Below are 21476 nucleotides of genomic sequence, written 5' to 3'. Positions count from 1 at the left end.
GAAAATTAGAAGTATTAATGGAAGAAAGCACACTTTTCTTTCTTTCTAAAATGTTAGAAAGATGAGATTGCACAGGTTGAGACTGGAAGACTTGGGAAATAACATGGAGATGGGTGAGTGTCTGAAAAATGTGATCTGTCCAGTTTGATCGGACTGCAGGATGTTGGGAGATAAGGATGAAAATGAGAGCTGGGAAACAGACCAGCTTTAGTCCTGGACTTTTCTTTAGGGAGACCTCTGAGCACCTGACTGAGGACTTGGCATTTATGCTTTGGGCAACCAGGAGTCAGAGCTAAAATATAGCTGGTGCTGTGCTGGGGCTGAATTCACCGCAAATTCGCAGTGAGGGCAGTGGGGCAAACCAGAGGTGGAAACAGCAGAGGCGGTCCTCACTTGTGGGAAGGTGTTGGGACTATAAAGGACTTGGGTTGTCATAGTCTACATATAGCTTAGGGCCTTTAGCAAGTGATTATACACATTGGTGACCTGTACTTAAGGAAAGGGAATATATTACTTAAAACTATTTTAATGGAAAGGAGCTCTTAAATTCCGGGGCAAGACCTGTCATGACCTGGCCTTTGAGTATGAAGAAAAGCCATGGAGAGTGTGATCAGAGCTTTGCTCTAAGAGTCTGCAGCATCCTGGCAGGCACAGGACTAAGACCTGCATTTTGGTGCTGGTGATGAATGATAAGAGAAAGACACAAGTTTGCCTGATGGGAAAATCAGTAAGACTTGGCCTGATTAAGTATAACAGATAAAGGAGAAAGTCCAGGACTAAAGTTTTGCATCTGAATGATGAAATGATAGCAGTATCAGGGAGTAAGTGAATAAATGGGGAATCTTTTAAAGCCAAGAGTCATTTTGCTATTTAAAACAAATTCTGCTCAAGTCAATAATTCTATTCATGTATTTTTGTTTACAACTACATTTCTAACATTTAAATATTATGCAGCTCATTTTTTCAAATAGTAGGAAAAGTGAGAAATTCTCAATTTAAAGAAGAATCTATCCTATCTAGTAACACTTTGGAATACTAGCAAACTGTTTCTCATAACACAAGATGTAGGCAAAGCATTTCCAAAAGGCAAAAGTTCATTTCTACAAAATAAATGCTATGTAAACCGTGTAAACAAGAAATACATAAAGAAACATTAAATAAAAGATTTTACTTTTATTTAAAATAAAATGCATTTATACAGTCTTTAAACCATGGGTTATTGGACAATACTGGTAATCCACCCCTCCCTGGCACCCTTTTGGGCCATGTGAGCTAGGAATTTTTTTGACTAGCACCAATGCAGACTGTAACAGCGCAACAGACCAGAACATGGCCAGTCCAGGCATCAGAGTTAAGGACATTATGGCAAATCATGACTATATTGAAGTCATTCTTAATTTAGCAGATATTAAAACTGCACATTAATAATATTTTTAAAGCACTTAATTAATGTAAAGATGCTACATATCTACGCCATTTGCTAGTTGTGAGTAATTTTTTTAAAAAAAACTGTACAATTTTATAAAATTTGTGTTTGTACATTAGTTACACAAAATGCATACTTCATAGACCTTTACTTCATATTGTAATGCAAAAGTTGCATATTTTAGGCAGACAGTGAATATGCTGGTGAATACTAGTGTTGTAATACAATATGGTGTAAAAATAAAAACACAAGACAATATACATACATGCTCATTCAAGGACAAAAACGAACAAACCAAGTGTAACAGACTAACAGCATTTTCCTTCAAGGTTAAACAATGACATTAAATATCAGGCATCCTCTGTAGGCCTGATTTATTGGGGGAGGAGAGGAGTTCAAATGGCTACCAGAAGTATGATCTTAAGAACACTAGGTCAAATTAAACATACATTAAAACACATGCATTAAACATGATAAATAGACTTCATATAGTTTAAGCCCTGGATAGCTGTAAAGTAGATGGCTTGAGTTTCTTAGTTTGGCTAGCTTACATCAGTGACATTTCGTTCCTGACTTGCCCACTACTTTGGTTTTCATTTTCAATTCTTGGCCCTAAGGAATGTGTGCCATATTCAAGTTCATATACTGTATCATGAGAGCAGGTTATAGTCGTGCTTGTTAGTGCACATATTAACTGGTCTGGTAAGGCAAAAAAGTTTTCATGATAAAATGATAAATTTCAAGCTTACTTTATTAAGCAGCATATAACAAACAACAGCTTTTAAAGTTAAATATTGTTATGGCCGTGGAGTTTCATTACACAGTACTTTAATTCACACCCAACCACTGGTAAGTTTGTAGAACATCTCTTCATCTAAACTCTCATTTTGGTCTTTTGCCCGTGTTGAGAGGAATATGTAGCCACCAATGAATTCATGAACCACTTTGCAATCTACTTCAGTACAAATGAAGGACAATCGGACTTCATCTGCAAACTCTACAGTGACCTGGAACAAAGACAGAGGACTGTTAAGTCCCAGCAAAACTCCAGATGAGTGGGGGTCCCAGCGAAGGTCTGTTCTATTATAAAATACTTGATCCTCAAATACTCTTTTTTAATCCTAAACGAATAATGCCTGTAAGTCCAAAAGCATAAGCAAAGGTTCCGAGCCTCCCTCCCACTCATGCTCTGGAAAGGAAGGCAAGGGGCTTAGGTCATTAAGTTCCCAATGGTCTCTGGTGATTCGATTAATGGGACTGTCTCTCTTCAAGTCCTGGGAGAAAAACCTACTTCCTGTGTTTAATATTTGCTTTAGATATTTAACCTTTAGGTATCATGTTTAAATATTTCAGAAATATGAGACTCTAATGAAGTAACAGGAATAGATGCAACAAACCCAGGGATCTTAAAACAAATGATTAATTAGTAAAAGATTCTGTTTATTTTAGATGATAGCAATGCATTGGGGCAGTATGATATATGGTAGGAGAAGTGCCAGGTTTTAGCGCCCTCAACATCTGTTTGAATCCTGATTCTCTTACTAAGTGTGTGATCGTGGACAATGACAGCCCTTAGGTCTCTACATTTTATGCCCTCATTTGGAAAGTAGGGATAATCCATCTACCTCACAGAGCTGTGCTGAGCTTCAGAAATAGGGTACAAAGGTAAAACATCTAATATGCCTGGCACAATGTAGGCGTTCATTCAAGAGTAGCTGCTATTGTGAGTGAAAGGGATTTATCCATTATAGAAAGACAACCTTAAACAAGATAAGCCAATATTCCAAGCAGATCATTAAGTTCTTAGAATTTTAATAAATGAGCTAATTATGAAATAAGCAAGTTTAAGTGGGGAATGAATACCTACCCATGTTTTACACTTTAAGAAGTAAAGGTACATATAATCCTCAGAACTTATGGGGCTTTTTATTCTTACATTTACTAATTTTTTAGCAGTCTTCCAGTAATACTGTTGCAGCTTACCATTTTGATTTCCCAGTTTACATTCCACTGTTTCATGTTACTGAAACGCCAGGTTTTAATTGCGTCTCCTGTGCTGGCATCCATCCTGATTAGTCTGTTGTATGTAATTCCAATAAGATCTTCTTTTTTGCCCCCTTGGAACCTATAGCATTAAAAACGTATTAGGGGTGAGGGGACATGTTGGCCTGTGTTTTTTTCCAGATGTGCACTTTAGCTCTAAAAAATAGAGCCAGTCTTATACAATTAAAAACAGAAATGCAATCATTTTGAATGTTTAATGTAAAAATTATAAGTCTACAAAACATATTCCAACATCTTTAAATTTTACTGTAAAATAGGTTAATGGATCTCAGTTAGTGGCTTTAAAGGTATCATTTAATTACGTGAAGTAGATTAAATAAAAAGGCACAGATTGAGGTTTACCCATAGGTGCTCTGAGAACCACTGACCTTGCCATGAAGTGTGTGATGCCGAACTCCGGCAAGGACTGCCATGCTTGAATAAATCTCATCTTGGCTTCAATTAGACTCATCTGAGCTACATTCTGATGGGCCTCCAAAATTCTTGCTGTTATCTAAACATGATTGAACATCAACATCACCTTCACAGTAGACAGCATTGTTTCATGGCAGAGTCAAGACAAAGACTGAAAAACTAAACTGTGCATTCCACCCCCAAATCCTATGTTGCAAGAGTTGAAATTAGAAACCTACATTTGGGAATTTTAGTAAAATGACTTTTCAAAATAAACCTTGATATCTTTCTTCTTAATTTCAGTTTCCATATATCATGAAACAAAAAGTACTATTAGGAATATGAAACTGCCACTCGACACATTCCAAGGACACACATGTCTGATAACTGAAGTTTTAAATTTAGCATCAAGATATATGATCAGAATGAGAACCTAGAATACAAGTTTATAGCAGAAATATTTATTACCATAATAATTTTAAAGTTTTTCTAAAGGAATCATTAGAAAAGTTCAATTTTAATTTAAATTATACTCACTTCAGGAAGGCTACTCCCACAAGGAATGGAAGGAAATTAATACATGAGGGGAGATGGTAGCTAGGGCTTTAATATTTTTATTCTTTTTGTAGTAAATATGGAGAACTTACCAAGTCTCTTATATAGCCTGGCTGTACATGGCAATGCGAGGAAAAGAAAAAGGAAGCAGAAAGAAAAAAAGGCAATCAGAAAAAATGGCAATGAAGCAAAGAAAAAGTTGCGATAACCTGCAAACCAATATTCCAGCCAAAAACCATGCAAAAATTACTGTAGGTGGAAACCAAGCAAAGTAAATGCAAGCAGGAAAATGAGAATGAGGAAGCAGTGATTTATTTCCATTTAGAATACTGAGAAACACTCCACATTATTTTAGATTGTTAAGTGTTACTAAAATTAAGGGTAGAGAAGGTTGAGAGAGAAAATTAAAAGAGCAAATACCTTTTCCCCATCATGTACCAGTTCTTACTGGTTAGGGCAAAACTAATTATTTTAGTAGCAAAATCAAAATTAATATTTTAAAGCCTTCAATATTGTCCCAGATTGAGATAACATGATCCATGCACCACTTTTCAGACATAAGTTGAAGGCATAACATAGGTAGTGCCCATACTGTTTATTTACACAAGAAAAACAAACACCTCAATTACCATCTGTTTTTTGCATCCTTTTTCCTGGAAGGGAAAATAAAGAGATGCCATACACTACACTAGGAATGGTCGCTATAAACATATTAGTCCATTGCAGTTTGGATTAACATGGATAAAGCCATGTTAATTGTCTGGGAGTCATATTCATGTGAAAATATCCATAGCAAGTTGAATATGTAGCTTTGAAGAATTCAAGTAGATTTAAATATAACAAAGGCTAGCCCAACCAGCATGGCTCAGTGGTTGAGCATCAACCTATGACCCAGGAAGTCACAGTTGGATTCCCGGTCAAGGCACATGCCCCATGTGCAGGCTCAATCCCCAGTGGGGGGTGTGCAGGAGGCAGCCAATCAATGATTCTCTCTCATCACCAATGTTTCTCTCTCTCCCTCCTTCCCTTTCTGAAATTAATAAAAATATATTAAAAATATATACCGTATATAACAAAGGCTATACTGATGGACCCAAAGGAAAACAATGCACTCATGCCCTGGTAGGGATGAATGACCCCAGGCCTACACACCTTCCTAACTAACTCCGAAAGGCCACCGGGTTATACAGGTTAAATAATTACTGAGGACTTTGTCCAATGACCCCGATAAGTGATAGTAATGAAACTCCTGCCTACCAGCACTTACCAGGTGTCTGGGCAATACATGGTCTCTCCCTTCTGAGAGCAACATGTAAGTCTATTAGGGAAAGAGGATTAAAAGATAATGTGTGCCCAGCTGGTGTGGGACAGTGGTTGAGTGTAGACCCATGAACCAAGAGGTCACTGGTTTGATTCCCAGTCAGGGCACGTGCCTGGGTTGCAGGCTTGATCTCCAGTGGGGAGTGTGTAGGAGGCAGCCAACTGATGTTTCTCTCTCATAGCCGATTCTCTCTCTATGCCTATTCCTTCCTCTCTCTCTAAAAATCAATAAAAACATATTTAAAAAGAATGTGCATTTGATAAGATGCCAACGTGGGAGACAGGCTAGAAGGATCCTTAACTACGACCACACACATACTGCCATCCTGCCAGTTAAGGACAGTCAAACATCCAGTGTTGGGAACATTTTAAAGTGAAAACCTATCATTTAAAAAATTTCTAAGAAAATAATACCTAACCAAAATTTGGTTGTTTTGATAACCATACTTTAAGATCCTTTCCCCTGATACTTGATAGTGAAAATATGATTGCTAAGATTTGAATTTATTCATTGCCTTTGAAGGCAAATGAATCTACTTTCTGAAACAAGTTTCTTTGCAAATAATCTTAAAATGAAATTACTAAGAATAAAAATAAGTAAATTAGTATTTGATTCACTTTGCCTTTTAATTTACAATCTACATTCCACAAAGCTCCCCAGGGCAGCATTTCCTCCATTCCTTACTACTCCCACATCGTAGGACTGTGGGATAAACAATTTCCATGTAGCTTACACAACCCCAGAAACCTAAAGAAATACTTGATTAAAACTTCCGAACATTTTAAATTTCTACTTACGTGACATTAGGCTCATATGATAAGCATTATATTTAAAGTTAAGAACTACTAAGTGTTCTGGGCCTTTTCAGTAATGTTTTCAAATTATTTCTTAAAGATCAAAATGATACTAGATAAAAATATTTATTTTAAAGATCTTCACTCCCCACCCCCATCCTCCAAACTGAAGCTTTTCCTTTTATGGCAGGATGTTTGGTGTGGAGAACACTGGGGTTATCCCAAGTGAAATTCCCCTGCAAAAAACCTTTTTATGTTGTTTCCAAAGAACCATTTTCCTAAATAGCCATCCTTTTATAGTATTAATTTCCAGGAAAGGAATTCTAAACAAAGTGAACAAAAGCAGTGAATTTCAAGGAAAATTTGCCAAATATTGCCATTTTATGCAAATCTTGGTTAGGTTTTGACTGTTAATGTTAAGAAAAGATGATGTTTAAATGTAGACTATCTCTACCTTGTAAATTTACTTCCAAAGCTGGAAAAGTCAATGTCCACAGTAAAAAGAGTCACTATAGCTTTTGGTGGGAAATGAATAAACTGCATGAATTAAGGAACACAAAGCATTAAGACCATATTTAATTCCTGTTAACAGATTGGTTTCCTCAAGTTGTTTAGAATAAATATACTCCCCACTATCCCACCTCATTATCTGTCACATTAAGTGATAAAGGTAACAGTGCTCGCTTCGGCAGCACAGACACAAAAACTGGAACGATAGGGATTAGCACGGCCCCCGCACAAGGATGACATGCAAATGCGTGAAGCGTTACACATTTAAAAAAAACATCAGAAAAAGATAAAGGTATTTTTTAAATTATTAAACTGACTGAAAGCTATTTATTTCCAATTTTATCTTCTAATCACCTGATGACATTTAGACTTCCAATTAAGACTAAAAAGTTTTGTTTAAGAGGAGAAACTAAAGTTAACGTATGTGCACAAAACTGTAAAATCAACCAGCAGAAAGCGGTAGATGGAATAAGATGAATCAAGTACCTGCTTGTTCTTGTACTTTTTTAGGTAGCGAGGGGACACCAAGCATTCAGGATTTATATCCGTTGTGATCTGCTCTGGGATTAACTGAGGATCTGGGTTTAAATGCTGCATCTTCAGAAAGGACAGAATATTCTGAACTTCCAGGTTGTAAGAACTGTCCGCCATGGTCTTGCCCTTGGAGGCCAATCTGCAGGCTGCCATCCAGTGGGCATACTGCTTTTCCTGGTGAAAAGGAATATCGAGGTATGAGCTGGATCTCAGGATGGGTCCTTTGAGTATAAAACGTAAGGATGGCTGGTTAATTCGCTAAGGAACTGGAAAACTCACATTGTCACAACGAAGCCAAATTTCATTCATGCCCTCTGCAACTGGGATCAGGAGTTTGATGTTAAATTTTTGGCCTGAAATGTTTACATCTGGGGTGACCTCACATCCTGTAAAAAAAAAAAAAATTAATTATTAAAATAGTTAAATTTACTTTTAAGAAATCCCATGCCAATAAAGGGATCCCTCATCTTATGGCATCATCTTATCATGTAGAATTTTGCTGTTGTGGAATCTATAAATCAGGGAATGAATTTTTTATGCCCAGGTTTTGTTTGGATAGAGCAGAATCAGAGAGATCTAATACAGAGAGGTAATGGCTCAAAGGTTGTGGTCTCACAACCCACAAAACCTGACTGAGAAGAGAAGGAAAGGGTCCTATTGAAAAGGCATTACCAAAAACCACAACTTGCCCTCCAACAAGTTTTGATATGTGCTATTTTAATATCATTAAGTTCTTTGAATCTTAAGTTATTTGGGATTTCTAAATTTCTAAATGTATAGGGATTTTAAAATGTCGTTCTTTAATTATTTTCTAACTTAATTGTGTTTTGGTTAGGAAAAAAACAAATCTGTTCTTAATCAAGGCCACCATTCCATGTGGCTAAATCCTATGGAAGCTAACAATCTTTATCTTTTCTGTAGCATTTGATGCTGAGTTACTGTGTCTTTTTTGAATCAGCTTCTACTGTATATTATTTCTATAATCTTACACTTTTTTGTTTCCTTTACAAGCTTTTATTCCTCTAATATGCACTGTTCCTTAAAAATGAGTCTTCTGCAGGTTCTGTTCTTAGCCTTCTTATATTTTAGACATTCCAATGGCTACATTTACCATTCATGCTAACTGCTACCATAGCAGTATCTGCAGCATGGATCTCTCCCATGATCCGATGGCCTACAGCTTATCTCCAAAAAGATATCCCACAAATACCTCAAATTTAATTATTATTATTTTTAATCCTCACCTGAGGACATTTTCATTGATTTTTAGAGAGGGGGAGAGAGAGAGAGAGAGAGAGAGAGAGAGAAACATCAACGTGAGAAACATAGATCAGCTGCTTCCTACATGCGCCCTGACTAGAGCTGGGGACCAAACCCGCAACCCAAGTGTGTGCACTGAGAATCGTACCTGCAACCTTTTGGTGTATGGGACAATGCTCCTACCAACTGAGCCACACCAGCCAGGGCAAGTACCTCAAATTTAAAATATCCCAAAATTAAACTCATCTTTCTCCCCAAACTTAGCTCGTGTTTCTTCTCAATCTCAGTAACACCCTATCCACCTAACTGCACAAGCTAGAAACAAGTCCTTTCCTTCTAGCCCCTCCCAAGTCAATCACCTAGTCTATGGATTGAACTTCCTCAGTATCTACCCAATTTGTACCCTTTCTCCATCCGTACTGATAGCATTAACATGGATCACTAGCACTATCTGAAGTTATTCCTCTAAACTGAAGCCAATATAAATATGATGGATGCTGTCACTTCAGGTTAATTTTTCAGTGGCACTTCACTGCTGCCAGTTTAAGAAACAGTCTCCCTAACATTTTTATCCACTAATTCTTGCCAACTCCTCCTGCTTTTCCTCTCATGTTAGCAGAACCAGATTCAACATCTGTTAGGAAGTATCCGTCTCCTGATTACATTCTGCATCCCAGCTTTTCTCCAGGCACTTTTACACCAGTCTCTGCCTGGAAGACTCTACCAGCTCCCAGATCTGTTTTCTCTTTTGGATCCTAAGTCCAACAGCATTTCCCCTACCAAGTTTTTCCTAATTCTCTCCACCAGTCCTGAAGACTGACCCAAACAATACCCTTACCCGCTTTGACCTGTTACTTAATTTTTAAAGTACTAGTTATTGCCTCAATTGTAATTGTTTATCTTCCCAACATGCTCTGGACATCTTGAGGGCTGGGACTATTATTTGTTCTTGCTCATGTCTCAATAGTACCCAGCAGTTTGTGGCACTGGGTTTCAATTCATATTTGGTAAACTGTATTTATTTTTTAAATACATTTTTATTGATTTCAGAAAGGAAGGGAGAAATAGAAACATCAATGATGAGAAAAAAAATCATAGATCGTCTGCCTCCTGCATGCCCCACACTGGGGATCGAGCCCACAACCTGGGCATGTGCCCTGACTGGGAACTGAACCATGACCTCCTGGTTCATAGGTCGATGCTCAACCACTGAGCCATGCCAGCCGGGCTAAACTGAAGTTTTTAGAATTTTGCATTTATATCTCTCAGGGGCCTGAGAGCATCTAGTCCAACAGATTCACTTCTCAGAGGGAGATACTGAGGTTCACATCGGTTATTTTTTCCAAAACCACTGGGCTTGTTTGGTGGCAGGGCAGAGCCTGGGCCATTAGATTCTCTAGTGTTATCTTCTCAGCATGAGGTGCTGGAAAAGTGCCCCTTTGGGAGGACTTGGGAGAGGTGGGAGGAGAACACCTTGTGAGTTGTTCTCCACACCAGAACTTGACTTTGCAGTCTTTCAGGGAGAAGGCTGAGGATATAACAGGGACAGAAAGGACAGAGGCCAGAAGACAGAGCTACTCTCTGATTCAGGAGTGGATTATCTGAGCTGATTCTGGGAAGCTCAGGAGGTGAGCAAGAAAGCTAAAATGGATTCTGAGTAACAAACACTGGTTGAGACCCAAAGTTAAACTCATGTGACTGAGAGAGAAAGGCAGTGAGACCAATGCAAAGTTTTAGAAAAATTACAGAATTCCAACACTGGGCATAGCAGTCTGCTCCCCAAGCCAGAGGTTTTCTACTTTTTTATTTTTATTTTTTACAATGCATATAAATATAAAACAACAGTTCAGGTATCTACTGGGCAAATACAGATAGAGATTTGGAAATTTTGTTGAAATATACTAAAAATACCCTAACATTCAAGTGTACTAAAAAAAGAGCAGGAAAAACACATCTGTATTTTAAGTGATAAGTAAAATTATTTTGGGAATCATTTTTGTGAAATGAATTAGGGGACCTTTTTCTTTGGTGCTTTTGTCCAGGTTGCTTTACGTATAATAAATGCACATGTAAAATGCAACCCAAAGAGTCTGGGGTGGGCTGACAGGAATAACCATCTCCCTGACACCACTTCAGAGCTGCCTCCCAGAGGAGTGCAGCTGTACTGCAATCCAGGAGCCAGGAACCGGGAACTGGGAGCTGAGCAGCACTGGTCCAGTGCCTGCAGCTCCCCACTCCTTCCTCAGCTCTGCCTCTCAATCCTTTACTCGGCTGGGAACTCAAGGCTCATGCGAATACATCTGTTTAGAGTCCAGAAATGAGTCTGGAAAATGTATGTTAGTTTTCTAGCCTTTGTTGTAAAGAGTATGGAGCAGCGAGGAGCCAATCTGCTGCCTCCTTTACCAAGCATGCCGGTGCCATGGGTGTACCGACGGTCCCCAACTTACAATGGCTCCACTTAAAGTGATTTCTTGATTTTACGATAGTGTGAAAGCAATATGCACTCAGTAGAAACTGCACTTCAAATTTGGAAATTTGATTTTTCCTGGGCTAGCGATATGCAGAATAATCAGAATGATACTGTCACGATGCTGGGCAGCGCTGCAGCTCCCAGTCATATGATCACCGGCGTAAACCGACTGGCTGCAGTATACTATCTTGCCAGTGGTTTTTTTGTTTGTTTTTTGGGGGGGAGTATGCACTGTGTTCTGAGAATGTTTAAGGTGGGCTAGGCTAAGCCATGATGTTCAGTAGATTAGGTGTATAAATGCATTTTCAAGTTAAGGTTATCTGAGTGGTTCTCAGGGGTATGGCTTCCTAGAGGAAGTGGTATCTGAACTGGAAGTGAGTCAGGTGGCTTTAGCGAACAACATCACAAGTAAGAGAGGCTCATCAAGAATCGATGAGATTAGCAGGAGGCCCTACAGAGAAGTCACAGCACGAGGCAAGCAGGTGTCCTCCAGCTGTAGAAGCAGCCGGTGAACCCGGAGTGAAAATTCTCCTTCCACCTGAACCCGGCTCCAATCAGGTGAGAGGTGAAGAAGGAGCAATGTGAAGAAACAACAAATAGTCTAAGATGAGAACTAAGTTAAATATATATATAAAAGTACGAAAGGAGCGCACAAACTGCGGAAAAACTTTCCCTCCCAGCAAAGTGTAGGGTAGTGAATATTAGCTAATGGATATTCTACCACCAGCAGTGGTCATCCCAAGGCTTACCTCTGAGGTTCATCTGATGAGCGGGTGTGCCACTGGCTTCTTCTTTGCTCTTGTAGCAAGAAATAGATGTATCTTTAAAGGTGCACCAATACTGCTTATAACCTTTTAGGGTCAGCTTTTTTGGCCTGTGTGTCAAATAGAATGAAGAGAAAAACCACTTTTGAAATACTGTTATCAATGCTTTGTTTCAGCACCAAGGCCAGATTTTACACCTGCTGAGTCAGTTCCCTCGGCCTGTGTTCCAGTCAATCCCGCTGTTCCCGATTGGCCCCTTCCCTCCCAGTCCATCTCCACAGGAGGACCCCACAGACAGTGAGTGGGCAGAGGAGAAAGACCGCAGGGCCAACACTCTAGTACTCCTGCAGTTGTAGCCACCTGTATCACGAGCAGGTCACATGGGAAGGATGGGAAAAGAAAGGTGAAGTAAATGTCAGGAATTGGAAATATTCTAGGTCCTGGAAGTACCCACAGGTTCCCGGTGTCTGCAGGGCTGCCTTGGAGCCTCTGAACCAGCGAGCCTACCTCACATGACTAAGTGAGGCAAGTGCTTGTGTCTCTCAGGGCTGTAGCTCAATGGTGACTTTAACTTGCCACTCCCATGTCAAATATAACCAAGAGAGGCAGTCAGGAGGAGAGCAGATAAAGAAAGGTTCAGGAAGATGAAAAAGGTGTATAAATGCAAAGAAGGCGGGGGAGAGGCAGCAGCATCTGAAATCATACCCTTATTTCAGAAATGTTATGTATGGTGAGGTGTTTTATATTTAGCTACAGCAAATGTTTTATTCCATGATATTATACTTATTATATTCCACACCTCTCCTTTCCTCTGCGTTAATGCCTAGCCCTAGTGATTCTGTGGAACACGTCTAGATTGTTTAAAAGGCTAACATGCCCAGCCAGCATGGCTCAGTGGTTGAGCATCGACCTATGAACCAGGCGGTCATGGTTTGATTCCTGGTCAGGCCATATGCCTGGGTTGTGGGCTCGATCTCAGTGTGGTGTGTGCAGGAGGTAGCTGATCCATGATTTTCTCTCATGGTTGATACTGGTTGAGACCCAAAGTTAAACTCTCTCCCTCTCCTTTCCTCTCTGAAATCAATAAAAATATATTTTAAAAAAATAAAAGTCTAGATTAGATAACATACACTGAAACCTTACTTATAAAATGTTCCATGAAAAAATGAAATAGAATTCAACAGAATCTAGGGCTCAAGGAAATAATTGGCAGTAACGGTTCAGTATAGACTATGCTTTTGCCTAGACAAGTCGCTTTGTACTATATATCACTGTACATTTCACAATCTACATGATGCAACCTAGGTTATAGTCTTTTTATTTTTTTGCCTTAAGAAAACAACTTAATATTTTGATTTTAAGTTGATAAAAATGGTTATTTCTCCTCATTATAATGCAGTGTTCTATTTGGTAAGTACTTTTACAAATTTACAGGCTAAACATAAATTTCAGTAATGTGAATATAACTATAAAACTGACATTTAGCATTCATTAGTATGTGGAATCCCTCCGTTTTACGTACTTACTTGAAAACTTTAATGTAGTCAGCAAGTTCAGGAATTGAAGTAATGTCACCCTAGGGAAAGAATTTAATCATTTTCTTATTTTTCTTCAAATGAGAAACTCTAATGTTTGGTATCTGATAACAAGAACCAGCTTACTTAACAAACAAAATTACTTAAAATACAGATTACAATGATGTTAAAGATACAATTGTATTATATGGTCATATAGTACAAAGGCATTTTGTCATAAAAAGCTAATAAAATATGATCAAATGGCAATTTATATAACCCACAAGAATGTATTGTTGATTCTCATGCAGCTAAAACTGTTTGTGTCTGCATTATGGAAATTTTATAAATCTTAACAGCCCAAGGTAAGTGTTTCTTATATAACTAATTCCTAAGCTTTAAAAGCCATAAAACTAAACTTAACATTTGAAAATTTTCCTCTTCTTTTTGTAGTATTTCAAATTTGGAGGGCACTAAATGGATTTATCCATGACTTGAGATTAACTTCTCCTCTGCAGAAATGTTCTACGACTACTTGTAAGAGAATGTGCAGAGTATCAGAAGATCTGTATCTTTATTGGAGGCACAATATTAATTTTAAAAGTTTCTGAAAAATTGATGTCTGAACTCTCTAAAGCATTAAATATTTCTCTACACCCCCCAAATACTTCATGAGAAGTTAAACTGACAAAAAGGTAAGCATCATTCAAAGTAAATTAGTAGGTTAAAAGATTCACCCTACCAAAATTGTTGATGTTTTACCCCCTTCCAAAGTAATCTCCAGGTCTGAAAGGGCAGCATCGACTTCATCAACTTCTTTGTCACTGTTGTTCAAATGATTCTCTGATGTCATGATTGACAGCTTATTGATATGATACTGAAACCAGAAATGACATTTTATTTAAATGATTGTTCTAAATGTAAAACTTGAAAATTCGATTATTATCTACATCTATAGTGAATGCTTTTCATCACCTAATTTGAAAAGATAAAAGTACACAGGAACTTGAATGATAGGAAAATAAAGGATATAGCACCCAAAATCAATGTCCTAAGTCTCCTAATATTTATCCAAAAGAATAGGGTGTTTGAGCATACTCGAATAAATTCATGGGAGGCCTAGGCCTTAGAGCAGTGATGGCGAACCTTTTGAGCTCGGCATGTCAGCATTTTGAAAAACCCTAACTTAACTCTGGTGCTGTGTCACATATAGAAATTTTTTGATATTTGCAACCATAGTAAAACAAAGACATATTTTTGATATTTATTTTATATATTTAAATGCCATTTAACAAAGAAAAATCAACTAAAAAAATGAGTTTGCGTGTCACCTCTGACACACGTGTCATAGGTTCGCCATCATTGCCTTAGAGTGTTAACACACCCTTCACTAAGCCCTACACAGCAGAGATTTTTGACTTTTTCCCCCCTACTGCACTATTTATTTCCTGAACAGGGCCTGGAACCAATAAATGCTGAATGAACAGAGTATGCAATAGGCCATTTGTAGAAATAACATTGATTACCTTATAATCACACTATTACCCAGAGAGGGAAAGTTAGTTATCACGATCATATTGAAAGCTAAGGCTGCACTTTCCCCCTTCCTTAATTCAATGCTGAAAATTCACTCAGAGGGAGATGTTGTTTATATTGTTACATAAGAATGATAAGACAATGTTTACCACACATAAATACTGACATATACACAAGTAGTGATAACAATCCTTTATGTAAATAGGAAAATCTTTGGGTATAGAATTGCTAGTCATGATTTTAAATACACTTAGGTGAGTGACTTAGAACAACTATTACTTATCGATTACATTTTGATGTTAAACCTTACAGAGGTTTTATACAAAGGTAAACAGAACCTTAAAACCCTTAATCAGTTACCTTTCAAAGCCCTAAGTAGCACTCCACATGTCTGAAGTATATTCACAGTACATAATCTATTCGTGGGAACATTTAATGAATGAATCTGAGGCCGATTATCAATGTTCCTCTGTATTCTAAGATTTAGTGACTCAGTAATGAAAAGTCTGTGGTTATGCCTTCAGTTGTGCTGAAATGAGATCCTTACAGTGGCAGTACTTTCAAGTTCACAAGTCATGGAGAATAAGGTAGGCGGAGGCTTTCACAGGCAGTGGCCTCAAACGTCAGAATATATTAAGAATCATGTGGAGAGCTGGTTAAAAATGAAGATTCTTTGCTTTACTCCCAGAGATTCCGAATCAGCCAATCTGGGTTCAGCAGGAAACTGCAGTTTTCTTAAGTGCCTTAGGTGATTCTGATGCAAAAGTTCTTCGATTAAATGCTTTAAAAACAAAGTGGTGCCCTGATCGGGTGGTGCAGTTGGCTGGAGCATCGTCCCCTGCCATCAAAAGGTTGCAGGTTTGATCCCTGGTCGGGGAGTGTGTGGGAGGCAGCTGATTGATGTTTCTCTCTCTCCCTCCTTCTCTCTAAATACCAGTGTGTGTGTGGTTTTTTTTTAAAAAACTAGTGTTATTAACTACTTCATTTTTTATCCATAGCTTCTTACTTGAATTACTTTTTCTTTTTACTACTGCAAATTTTACACCACAAGGAACCAGAAACCCCAAAGACACAATCGTTCAGAATGTAGGCTAGGTGTGAAATAAAAAACAGTAGGCCTCTCTTTCCCATACTTTCAAAGTTTCCCCCTTCTGATACTGGATGGCTATCTCGAGCCTTCAGGTCAGTCTCTGGGAAGACATCTAACAACTCAAGGATTTGTAATATTAAATTCTCTCATTAAATCTAGATTCTAAAATGGCCCAGGAGAGCTGTGCTTTGGGACATTCAGTTTCCATGAATTAAAATCTATGGTTTCTGAGGTGTTTTTTCGTACACTAAAATGGAATATCGCCTGTACACTGGCTTGGGAAAGCTGCAGAATAATCCCATTTCTGTGACAATATGTCTAGGAATACTCATTCAACAAATACTTCTTGAGCACCTACTGTATGCCAAACACTATAATATGTTGGCTTTTAAAAAAGAATGCATTATCTATATATATAAAAGCCTAAGCAACCAAACGACCAGTTGCTATGATGCACAATGACCACCAGGGGGGCAGACGCTCAATGCAGGAGCTGCCCTCTGGTGGTCAGTGCACTCCCACAGCCAACCTCCAGTGGCCCCTCCCCCTACAGGCCCTGATTGGCCCCAATGGGGTGGACCAGCCAACCTCCCGCCACCCCCTCCCGCCCCCAGGCCAACCCCGATTGACCCGATGGGGACTGGGTGAGATGCCCCAATCGCCAGCCAGGCCGAGGGACCCCACCTGTGCATGAATTCATGCACTGGGCCTCTACTTTTTACAATAAAAAGACAAAAAGGAAATACGACAAAAAAAAAAAAATTGTGGATTTCCCCATATTTTTTACATGTATTATTATTCTGTCATTGACAAAATCCTCACTAAAAAATTACAAGCCCACATTCTAAGCGAGAAAGATGTAGGTAGAAAGTCATAACCAAGTGAGGGACTTTCAAAATAAAATTGCTCCAGAATTTAATTCAAGAAATTCTTCAGACAGTCTGAATCACATCCAAAGGCACAACAGAAAAGTCTTAACTACTCTCTAGAAAATATCTGATTAAACTAATTCTTTTGTCATCACAGATTTTCCTTTTCTGGGCTTCATTTCCATTGTCTTCTTTCATCATGTAAACTAAGAAGAAATTAGCTGATCTTCCTCTCTAACGGGCAATTTTTGAGTCTTCACTAGAAAACTTTTCTAAGTGCATAGAAGCATTTGGGACATTGAGAGCATTTTTGTATTCTAAGGGGAAAAATCATAGTGAAAACTTTTCGTAACGGAATACAATTTTGATTATTGCATTAATCAGTACTTCAGGTGAAACCAGAATTCCACCATATCTAAGAACATTTACTGAAGCCTTACTCAGGTACCAGAAATATAAGAAAGATTAATCTAGTGGTTAATCTGACCTCAGTGCCTCTATGAATGCTGATTTGTGGATGCCACACTGAAGTTATTTTATCAAAGGGAGTTGCAGTGATGAAGTGGACATTTTTTTAAATAAACCCTACTGTAATTATGAAGCAGGTGGTGTGCAAGAACTACATTCAGAAAAATACTGGTTTAATCTGCCTATTCTCTTAAGGATTATGACTCTAAATACTTACTGATATTTATGTTTAGTTTCACTAGTTTTTAAATTTTTATCTTCTTAAAAGGTATTTCTACCATAGCCCACTTTATAAATATTATCTCCAACTGTTTATGAATTTACACAAGTAAGCTTTCAGAAATCTGACTTTTACTATAAAAATCTGACTTTTTTCCCAAAGGAAAACTGGATAGTTAACATACATCTGGGGTGTTGGAGGATAACTGTTCTTCTACAGGATGCAGAAAAGTAACTATTACGTATACCACTAAACTCTTATATAGAATTAAATATTAAACAAAATTCATATATTTATTTTGCCTTCCTAAGAGTCTATCACTTTCTACATAGTAAAAAGTAAATACTATTAAAATGCTACTGGATTAATATGCCACTTGACTATTTAAAAGTAATCGTCGATCCTTTCCCCCACAAATGTCCCATTCACCAATACTCTTCACTACCTGCAAAGCTGCAAACATCATCATTTCTTCTTCTGTGCACTCAATTTCTTCTAGGAGAATAGCCCATTTGGCCTGCTCATATAGCTGATTGATTCTGATTGCATCGTACTGCAGCAAAAGAGACACAATTCTTTTATAATATATCACTTTTAACATTCAAAAGTTTGAAAACTCTGAATATTCACTTTAAAGCTTTACAAGAAAAACTTAATGTATTTTCTTTTCTGGGATTTTATTCACTATCAAATATGCAATAATAAGAAAGAAATATACCTATAGGATTAGAGAATATATCTGCATCTAATTTTGCATTAAAAATGGCAATGAAATATGTCAAAAGATTATTATTCAATATTAAAAATAGATTCTGTATGGTATTTTCCAGGGAAATAACCATTAGATAATACATTCCTTAACAAAATCTAACTTGAAGACATTAAAGGTAAGAATTGATTGCTCTTCCGTATTATTATTGCAACTTGACATACTAAAATATCATAATCAGAGTAAATTAATTATTTCAGGAACATCTTGCTCACTGTGGAAGAGCATAACCAGACAAAATGGTGGGTCCTTGGAAACAGTTACTATTTTAAAATCCAAAATAGAGGGTACATATATGGACTTGTAGAAAAGATTTACCTACGTTACTGATTCTATTTAGTTAATAAAAATTAATAGTAATGTATTGATACAATCTTAGAATGTTAACAAAATACATAATCCCTTTCTTGCCTCCAGCAAATGTACTTAATGTCTCCAAAATTTTGATTTTACTAAAATTAGGTATGTTATGCCCTGAAAAGGGACTACAAAGATTTTTTATAGTTCTATATTTTTTACTGTTATACAATGCATTATTTAAGCACTTAATAAAAATGATAACAATATACATTAAAATCTAGACTTATAATCTAGGCATAAAAAGGATGAGAAGGTAGGCAAGAGACTCCCTGCCCCGGATGATAGGGAAACAAAAGATCTAAATCTCTGTGCCATGTCTTTTCTGGGGTAAAATACTCCATATTTTCATGGTAAATTTAAATCTTATCAGGAAAACAAAGTACTTCAGTAGCAATCAGTAAGTAAAAATATATTACAATGTTTGGTTATAAGACAGAAAGACACACAGACTTAAAGAACAATTTTTTTTAAGCAACATCTTTGGGTATATAATTTGAAATCAAGGTAATTGAAAAGGTTATCTTTTCAGAAATGTTTCTTTTACCTAAAGTGCACTTTAAGAGAGCTATGTAAAAAAAAATCCAAAAACGAACTTTACCAATTCTGTTTCTTTTACTAAATTAGTGCCCTTAAAATACAAATCAACCAAAAATTCAATTATCTTAAAAAAATTTACTTATACTTTCAACCTACTAAAACAATACATTTATTTAAAATACAGATGCCTTTGTCTAATCCTTTGGGTTTCCACAATTCAAGATTTGCTATTTACAAATATTCCCTTATCCCACCAACTTCCAAAAAACAAGCATCCAAATGAATAAAACAAAAAGGAAAAAGAAATTCCTCTAAACCCTAGGTACCTTTGGATTCAAATCAAAAAAGCTGTAATACTTGAATCGGAGTAGCAAGGCCTCATTTTCCTTCACATCCTGTTCCATGAGAGATCTCGAGGAATCCAGCCACCTGGAGAGTTAACAAGGGCAGCGAACAAAGTAAAACACGTTCAGTAAACCATGTCTCCCTCTAATTGGATAAAGGAATTCTTCAATCGTGTGTATATTTTACAACTTACCCTTGGTTGATTTTTGCTTTGTCAAGAAGAGCCTGAGGCTTGAACATTTTTGCCAAGATCTCCGGTGATGTGATTGGCTGACTGACAGCAAGTATGCCAGGGTTGCCTTCTGACAAAGCACTGTCACCGAACCATGCAGAAGTCGGTGACAAGGGGCTTCCATCATGAGCATCGTAAGTGGGGGTCATTGTTTTACTATAAAGTCCTGGCCTTGAATATATATATCTAATATACAACATGAAGAGGTGTTAGAAGTTAAATTACATGTTTTCAAGACAGGTACAAGTAATGTACTAAGATTTGTCAGAAATCTTAGTACATTACTTTACCTGTCTTGAAAACATGTAAAATTAACTTTAACACTCTACTTGTGTAACATTAGATCATATAATATCAAGGCCAAATGAATATAATTAAGTTGAGGGAAATTCTGGGGGGAAAAATCAGTTCAAGAGAATTAGAAGGCAAGTTAAAGATATAGCTAAAGCAGACCAACGTGTTTTCTGTTTTTAATTGTGGCAAGGCTCACCTTTTCAGAGGGCCAATGTAAAGAACATCAGTGCCTATAGGAAAGGAAAGAAAGGAATTCAGAAGGTAAAGGAAAGGCAACAATAGAAGACAGAAACAAAAGAATGAAAATGAAAAGGAAATGGAAAAAAGGAAAAACAGATTTTTCCTAGCTGCGAATCAAAACCTGAAGTACATATTTCAAGTGGATTTGAGAGTAAAGAACCTTAGAAGATAAAACCTAAGTACAGTAAGTTTTCTGTCCAATTCAAAAACATGAAACTGTGCTCTGGTCAAGTGTCTAGTAACAACATGTCTATGTTTATCACCCTTTGAAATCCATACCCTGTTTTAAGACAGCTCAATGTAAGTGAATTAATTCACATAAATAATTGTATGTTAATGTTTTCCCAGTAAATAGCTAAACTGGTTCCAGCAGATTTACAAACAAAATATTAAAAGTCAAGGGGTAACCCTGGCCGGTGTGGCTCGTGGTTAGAACATCAACCTGAGCATGGAAGGGTCTTGGGTTTGATTCCCAGTCAAAGCCACATACCTGGGTTGCAGGTTCCATCCCTGGCCCTGGTCAGGGTGTATGTGGGAGGCAACTAATCGATGTGTCTCTTTCACATGGTATTTCTCTCTCTCTCCTCCCTCCCTTCTACTCTCTCTAAAAATCAATGGAAAAAAACATCGAGTGAGGATTAACAAAAAAAAACTAAAAATAAGAAAAGGTGGGGGCTGAGGGTAATGTGGGGATAAGAACACATATGCAATAACTTAATCAATAAAAAATTAAAAGAAAAAAAGTAAAAGGGTAGATAAAAATTTTGCCCTGGAAAGAGGCTAACAAAGGTACATTTTATGTGAAAAACCCTGAAGGGATATTGTCTCTTTTACCTTCTGATTCCTTGGTATTAAAGAGGTAGGTGTATAGCTACATAACTAATAATTTGTTGAATTGGTCAACTGATAGC

At 37.4% G+C, this 21476-nt stretch overlaps 1 protein-coding gene and 1 non-coding gene across 5 annotated transcripts in view; one reads left to right on the top strand and one right to left on the bottom strand.

Annotated features, from left to right (window-relative positions):
- Positions 1-1153: 1153 nt before the first annotated feature.
- FERMT2 (FERM domain containing kindlin 2) overlaps positions 1154-21476 on the bottom strand; it is a 70988-nt gene continuing 50665 nt past the window's right edge. For 2 of the 4 annotated variants that reach the window (XM_059695727.1, XM_059695716.1), the window contains exons 5-18: positions 20522-20555; positions 19993-20217; positions 19781-19883; positions 18234-18341; positions 14348-14482; positions 13618-13667; positions 12077-12201; positions 7877-7983; positions 7550-7771; positions 5068-5091; positions 4531-4551; positions 3859-3983; positions 3410-3551; positions 1154-2433 (exon numbers count right to left, since the gene is read on the bottom strand). In XM_059695727.1, coding sequence (XP_059551710.1) covers positions 2260-2433; positions 3410-3551; positions 3859-3983; positions 4531-4551; positions 5068-5091; positions 7550-7771; positions 7877-7983; positions 12077-12201; positions 13618-13667; positions 14348-14482; positions 18234-18341; positions 19781-19883; positions 19993-20217; positions 20522-20555 — 1595 coding nt within the window. In that variant the 3' untranslated portion in view covers positions 1154-2259. The remainder of the gene's footprint in view (positions 2434-3409; positions 3552-3858; positions 3984-4530; positions 4552-5067; positions 5092-7549; positions 7772-7876; positions 7984-12076; positions 12202-13617; positions 13668-14347; positions 14483-18233; positions 18342-19780; positions 19884-19992; positions 20218-20521; positions 20556-21476) is intronic. The other 2 variants (XM_059695736.1, XM_059695746.1) reach the window with 2 other exon arrangements.
- LOC132224146 (U6 spliceosomal RNA) lies at positions 7230-7331 on the top strand. The gene has a single exon (XR_009450603.1). It is a non-coding gene; the product is annotated as a U6 spliceosomal RNA (small nuclear RNA).

The sequence above is a fragment of the Myotis daubentonii genome, chromosome 1, assembly GCF_963259705.1.
Source record: "Myotis daubentonii chromosome 1, mMyoDau2.1, whole genome shotgun sequence".
Taxonomy (NCBI): Eukaryota; Metazoa; Chordata; class Mammalia; order Chiroptera; family Vespertilionidae; genus Myotis; species Myotis daubentonii.
The sequence above is the reverse complement of the archived record's forward strand: the minus strand, read 5'-3'. Positions and strand labels throughout refer to the sequence as shown.